Source organism: Pectinophora gossypiella, chromosome 4 (genome assembly GCF_024362695.1).
Source record: "Pectinophora gossypiella chromosome 4, ilPecGoss1.1, whole genome shotgun sequence".
Taxonomy (NCBI): Eukaryota; Metazoa; Arthropoda; class Insecta; order Lepidoptera; family Gelechiidae; genus Pectinophora; species Pectinophora gossypiella.
The window spans coordinates 7,340,166-7,347,613 of NC_065407.1; the positions used below are offsets into that span (position 1 = coordinate 7,340,166).

Genomic DNA, 7,448 nt, shown 5'->3' on the forward strand with positions numbered 1-7,448 from the left:
CCCAGCAGTGGGGTTAATGGGCTGATGATGATGAGTGCAAGTCGATGTGTGAACGAGAAACCTTAACTCGTCTGTCAAATTTTACAACTCGCGCTTTGTCAGTACTTACTCTACTCGCGCAGTTGTTAGTGTGCTAGGTCTACTGGGATGATTAACAATTTTTGGCATTATTTATTTTATACCTAACCCCCATGGGTTAGGTTAGGTTACCTCCATAGGTAACGTTTTAAATATACAAGGGTTTATAAACAGTCCCTAACTAAACTTAACGGGAACGGCAATGATGAGAAAACTTTTACCTTTGGAATTATTAATGCGCACGCACGATCCACACTCTTTAAATTCTGGATCCTTTCTACTGAGATTAGACTACTGAACAGACTAATGATTTTGTTTTCTTTTGTTGTATTTTTTTAAGTTCTTTGCTGGAGTTCGTAAAGAGTACTAAAATATAAAATGTGTATTTATTTTAAAATTCACCTTTGAACCTTATAATCAATTGGTAGACTGTACTGTAGACGCATACGTGGAATGGCAATCTGTCACCATTATTAATTATGATTTTTCGTTTTTGATTATGGTTATGTAAATCTGGGGCAAACACGTTTATTTTATTTATTTACATTTCACGACTTTACAGTGCAGAAGCGCCAATGCGCGGTGAAAATTTCAATATAAACAATAATTTAATTAAATTTAGGTGTAAATAATATAAAAACATATTTAACTTTCACACATTGTTAAGTAGACTGTGTGTTGAAGTTAAATTAAACGACGCTAAATACAAGTATAAAAATGTATTTAATTACTTTAGATTACAGCGAAATAATTATATGACGAATTAATAAACAAGCGCGCGTGCGGCGGCGGCGGAGTCGGTCGAGAAGTGGCGGGTCCCGCGCAGCGCGGCGCTCCTGTCATCTGGCTCTTTGTATCGCGCATGCGCGCGCGTGTTGGTGTTGCCAACATTCTGCCGGGGCCAAGAGTGAGGGCCTCGTCATGGGCATTGTGTGAAGGCCATCTGTATTCTGAAATGGCTATCAGTATTCTGAAGTAGCTCTCTGCTTTCTGATGTAGCTGTCTGCATTCTGAAGTAGCTCTCTGCTTTCTGATTTAGCTGTCTGCATTCTGAAGTAGCTCTCTGCTTTCTGATTATGTTGTCTGCGAGTCATCTGTGTTATGAGCCGGGTCATTTGTGCCGGGGGCCAAGTGTGAGAGCCTCGGTCATGTAAGAGGGCATATTCGATTGAAGGCCCTTCTTATGGTGCCTGCTTGGGTTTTGATATCTGCAACTCTCGCGACGTTGTCTGCTCCAGGGTGAAGGTGTATTATTCTGCCCAGGGTCCAGCGGGCTGGCGGGGCGTCCTCCTCCTTGACGACGACCAGCATGCCCTCCTCCAGTTGTCCACGAGATTGCTGCCATTTGGACCGCGTTTGGAGCTGTGAAATGTATTCTTTGTAGTAGCGGTTCCAAAAGTGTTGACGTAGCTGTTCAACTCGCTGGTATCTCGGCAGACGCAGCGGGTTGCAGCCAGTGATCTGCGGGTGAGGAATCACAGTTAGAGATCGTCCAATTAAGAAATGAAAAGGTGTGAGGGCTGTAAGATCTGACGGATCGGAAGAGAGAGGCGTCATGGGCCTAGAGTTGAGAATGCCTTCAATCTGAACTAGTACTGTGTACATCTCTTCATACGTAAGATGGGCTAAGCCTAGGACACGTTTTAAATGATGCTTTGTGGACTTCACAGTACTCTCCCACAGTCCTCCGAAGTGGGGAGTGTATGGAGGGATGAAATGAAAAGTAATGCCTTGCTCTGCTGCACTGCTGTGTATTGCATTCTGATTATCTGTAAAGAACTCTGCAACGACATTTGAAGCACCTACAAAGTTGGTACCATTATCTGAATAAATGTGAGAAGGACTGCCACGACGACTAATGAACCTATTCAATGCAGCTAAATAGGCTTCCTTAGTCAAGTCGGTAACCAACTCCTTTTTTTTTTTTTTTTTTTTTTTTGACGTGACTTATTGTAGATGTGCCGCAGATGGCATTAACTACTTGGCCGGACAAATGGGGAGCGCTGAAGGCTCTCACCCGGTACAACGTTTAAGACAACAGGCCTGAGGGTGCCCAGTTGGGCGCGAACCTCGGCTCAGGGCGTCGTCTGAGAGGAAAAATATTTGAAAGAATTAATCGACCCTAGTGGATCGATAGCGATAAGCGCTGAATGAGGGAAATCGTCGACCACGCCGGCGGGGTCGGTATCGGGGTCCTGAAGTGTTTGGTGTCGCGAGCTGATTGGCTGCCTCTATGGCTAGAGTAATCGGGTCGTCGGGATCGTATATTACGTCCTTCGGACGCCGATACTTTTCAGTACCGTCCCTAAGCGGGATGTATTCGGAAGCCGCAACTACCAGGGGATTTGGGTGGTGCGGAGCAGAATCGAAAAAACGTTTGGAAGCTAATTTGAGCCATTGGGCAATGGTTGGCAGACCTAGGTCAATGTGCAGATTTTCATTGCGAAGGAACCACGGAGCTCCCGTGGCTTTCCGCATGAAACGATTTTGTATTACCTGTAGACGGTGGATTTGAGAGGGACTCGCATGAGCGAAGACTACCCCTGCATAGGTCATGATCGGACGGATGCAAGTCGTGTAGGTAACCAACTCCAAATGTACGGCTTTCACTGCAAAACATACAAATACACATATGTATGATTTTATTAATTGACTACCGCGACCCCTACGGTTACTGATCATGATTGGCCCGGCGTAGTCTACCCCGACGTGTGTGAATGCGAAGTCTGAATGCATGCGTGGTTCTGGTAAGTTACCCATGATAGGTGTAACTGGTTTTGCTTGATATCTTTTACATGTGACACATGAATGTACTGTTTTTCTAGCTAAATTGCGGCCACCGAGAGGCCAGTATGTCTCGCGTATGGTGGCGAGTAGAAGCTGAGGGCCTGCATGAAGAAGTGCTCTGTGATAAGAATTAAAAATTAGTTTGCAAATGTAATGATTAGATTGTAATAACATTGGAAACTTTTTGTCGTATGAAAATCGCGAGTTCGCGAGTCTGCCGCCCACGCGAATGACACCGCGACCATCCATGAAAGGATGCAATGAGTGAAACTTATGTTTAACTGGAAGTTTATTATGCAGAAGAGACTGATATTCATCTGGAAAAGAATGCAATTGTGAAACTTTCACTAATTGAAATTTTGCCTGATTAAGTTCTGATGTTGTTAATGTTGTATAGTTGCGTTTGTTGTGAAGTTTTTGTTTACAATTGTTAATGAATCTTAATATGTACGCTGTAATGCGTGTTAATTTTGAGAAGTCTGAATAGTTGTAAATAAATGAATTTTTATCTACTTGCATGCAACAATGTTCTGTGTTTGTGTGGTTTTTTGTTTCTGGTAGGTCAGACTCGCTGAGGTGCCCGGGTGATGTGGGCCAGCTGTTTTCATCATACCTAAGAAACTCGGGACCTGAAAACCACATGTCTGAATGTATGAGTTTAGTCGCTGTGAGACCACGAGATATGAGATCTGCGGGGTTCTGTTTCGTGGGTACATATCGCCATGTGTGATGGCCTGTTGTGGTTTGAATTTCATTGACTCTATGACTTACAAATGCATTTAACTTGTGAGGTGATGACTTTATCCATGATAGGGTGATCATTGAATCACTCCAAAAATAGCAATTTGAAATAATCTGTGGATTACGAATAGAGTCAATGACCTTCTTGTATAATCTAACAGCTGTGAGTGCTGCACAGAGCTCCAGGCGTGGGATAGTTAAGCTCTTTAAGGGAGCTACTCTGCACTTGGCTATGAATAGTCGTGCACACGCAGCGCCGTTAGGGTCCTGCGTGCGCACATACACGCATGCTCCGTAAGCACTCTGTGAAGCATCACAGAATATGTGTAGTTCTGCATTGTTCTGTGAACTAAAAACATATCTGGGTATTATAAGCTGTTTTAAAGCTGCTAAGGATTCTACGAACGCCTTCCACTGTTTCTGAATGTCATGTGGGATGTATGAATCCCACTGAATATTCTGCAACCACATATTTTGCATTAATAATTTAGCTTCTAAAACTGAAGGACTTATGAGACCTAATGGGTCGAATATTTGTCCTATGGTGGAGAGAATTTTACGTTTGGTGATTTTATCATGGTCTGTGTTTTTTATTTGCGTAGTGTACGTTATAGTGTCATGTTTAAGATTCCAATAAATACCTAATGTTTTAGATGCCTCCTTGTTACCTAAATTGACTGTGTGATGTGGAGAGTCTGATGATAACTGTGCCTTTTGTAATATGTCAGGGTGGTTGGACTGCCATTTTCGAAGAGGAAATTGTGTTGACTTTAATGCATTATTTACTTCTTGAATTATGTGTGTAAGGCGTGTCTCATTATCAGACCCAGTGAGTAGGTCATCACAGTAGAAATCACGCATTATCACCTCTGAGATTTCCTTGTCCTGTTGACAGTCCAGCCCCACCTGTTTCAAGCAACGTGTGGCGAGAAAAGGTGCTGATGCTGTACCATAAGTGACCGTGTTTAGTGTATACGTGTCAAGTGGATGGGATGGGTCAAAACGAAAAACAATTTGTTGTAAAGGCCGTTGTATCTGTCTGACTTGTATCTGTCGATACATTTTTTCGATGTCAGCTGATACTATATATTTATGTTGTCTAAACCTGATTAGTATTGATGTGAGATCATCTTGCACTACGGGACCTATCATTTGAATATCATTAAGTGATATTTTGTTTGATGTTCGTGCGGAACCATCAAACACTACTCTGAATTTTGTAGTTGTGCTTTCCTCACGTATTACACCATGATGTGGTAAGTAATAGGAGGGTTTTTGTCTGTCTGTCTGTATGTTTTTAGTCATGTGCCCTGTATCAATGTACTCCTGCATGAAGTCAACATATTCCTGTCTGTATAGTGGGTCTGAACTGAATCGTTTTTCTATGTTAAGAAAACGCTGCTTGGCCTGATAATATGAATTCCCTAGGCAATCTGGTGACCGCTTAAAAGGAATGTTCACTGTGAACCTGCCTGTCTCATCACGTGTTGTGGTTGTGGAGAATATGTCTTCACATGTCTGAATATCTGGTGATGAGGTTTCTGAAGTGTCTGTGATGTTTTCTAACTCCCAGAAGCGAGTTAACTGATCTGAAATCTGACTAACAAAAAAACATGTGTTGTTTTTGTTAGGTTGACTGATACCATCTATAGGTAAACAGCCTGAGATTAGCCATCCCAGTTCTGTTTCCTGTAAGACTGGTTGGTGTTTACCTAGTGACAACCTTCCTGTCCGTATTACTTGCCAGAATATTTCTGAGCCAAGTAATATATCAATCGGAGCAGGAATATTGAAGTCTGGGTCTGCTAAGTGTATGTGTTGTGGGATGTTAATCATCTGCCTGTCAATGTATGCACTAGGAAGTGAATTTGATATCTGATTGACTACTAGACATGTTGTTTCTGTTTCGTAACAGTTGTGTGCTGACTTTATTTGTATAGTGGTGCTTTTGTTTATGTTTATGCTCTGATTAGTGATACCTGTCACTGTAGTCTCAATGCTATGAAGAGGTAAATTTAATTTTGAACACAGATGTCTTGTGATATAGCAAGAGGTGCTACCAGTGTCCAGTAAGGCTCGTGCAAGGTGAGGCACACCATCTCTATCATAGACATTAATTTGTACAGTTGACAGTAACACTGATTTGTTTTGTGTGCTTGTAAGTGTGACTGGTGAGTTTTTTGTTCGTTCTAAATGTAAGAGTGTGTTGTGTTTCTGATTACAATACTTGCATGCTCCTCCTTTGCAATGTTTACTATCATGTCCTGGATGTAAACAATTGTAACAAACTTTCTGCCTTTCTGCTTCTTTTAATCTGCCTTCAATTGTCATGTCTCTAAATGTTTGACAAGAAAATAAGAAATGTTTTTGTCTGCATAAGGAGCATGTAGGTAATTGTACTGTGTAAGTATTTTTACTACTACCCTGCTTGGCAAATGTATCATTTTTATTTAATTGAGGAGTGTTTTTATTATTTATATTGGAGTCCCGTAAAGTTTCCAATAAGTCAGCGCGGTTTTTTAAGAATTTATAAAAAAAATCAAGTTTGGGCATATCTGTTAGTGTATTTTTGTGTTCCTCCCAGTGTCTGAGTGTTGTTGAATCTAATTTACTTGCTGCTAAATAAATGATTAGTGTATTCCAATGCTCTGTATGTTCACCAAGCGTGGCTAAAGCTCTGAGGTTTTTCTGTATAGTGTCCAATAACATTCTCAATAATTCTGCTGATTCTTGGCGAATGTTAGCTATACTAAAAAGTGCCTGAATGTGATTGCCTATAAGCTGACGTTTGTTGTCATAGCGCTCACATAAAAGTTCCCATGCCACTTCAAAATTTTCACCAGTCATTTCCAATGACTTGATGACTAATGAGGCACTGCCTGATAATGATGCACGAAGGTAATGATATTTCTGAATGTTATCTAGTGTGCTGTGTTTGTTAATAAGAGATTGAAAAGTGTCCCTATACTCAAGCCAATCATGAAAGTCTCCGGAGAAGTGTGGTAAGTCAATTGTGGGCAATTTAATAAATGATTTGGTCCCACCTGATTTGTCAGTGTCCGACATAGATTTGGTTACCGCTTTGTCATGTCTGGAAACTAATTCAGTCGCTTGGGCTACCAGAGGGTGGTAGACATTCTCGAACTTCTCACGTTCCGGGTCTGGCAGGTCTTCGTTCCATTCTGAAATATCCACAAGGGATTCTATTAAAGTTTGTGTTTCGTTAAAGGTGTTGTATATTGGTTTGAATACTGACAGTCTATTTTTTAATTCCAAAAACCTGTACATCTGTTAATGACTGACAGGAGGCAATGAGATCAATATAATTTTTGAAAATGGTCACTTTTCCTTTAAGTATACTACGTTTTCTTATTAAATCACTAGCACTTTGTTTCGACATGTTGACTTTTTTATTGTAAAATTATTGAAAATACCTGTATTACTCACTTGTCTATAATAAAATTTTAAAAAAAGGTTAAGGTTTTGTGCATGAAAATGTTGTTGCAAAATGTTCTGAGCAGAATAACCAAAAACAAAAAATGCAATACTTAAATTAGCAAATGAAGGTGAGAGCGGCGAATGCAGTGCAGTGCAACAAGATGGCGGGCTGTTGGCGCGCGGCGTGGGCGCGGACGCGTGGCGCAGGGGCGCAGGCGCGTGGCGTGGGCGCGTGGCGTGGGTGCGCGGGTGTCTGCGCGGGACAGGCTGGTGACGTGGCAGGGCCGTGCAGTAGCACCACAGCAAAAGCGAACACAGTGCTGTGGAATGTTGGGTGCGGGTTAATTTCAATAAAAATTAGAGCCAAGCTGAGTAGGTGTTAATGGGGTTGCACATAGGTTATA

The 7,448-nt window shown here is 41.5% G+C and overlaps 1 protein-coding gene across 1 annotated transcript; it reads right to left on the reverse strand.

Annotated features, from left to right (window-relative positions):
• Window positions 1–1,224: 1,224 nt before the first annotated feature.
• LOC126366426 (uncharacterized) lies at window positions 1,225–7,006 on the reverse strand. The gene is made up of 4 exons (XM_050009535.1): window positions 6,988–7,006; window positions 6,651–6,788; window positions 2,660–6,485; window positions 1,225–1,981 (listed from the first exon to the last, which is right to left on the reverse strand). Exons 1-4 carry the CDS (start codon window positions 7,004–7,006, stop codon window positions 1,225–1,227), a joined length of 4,740 nt encoding a protein of 1,579 aa, XP_049865492.1.
• Window positions 7,007–7,448: the final 442 nt, after the last annotated feature.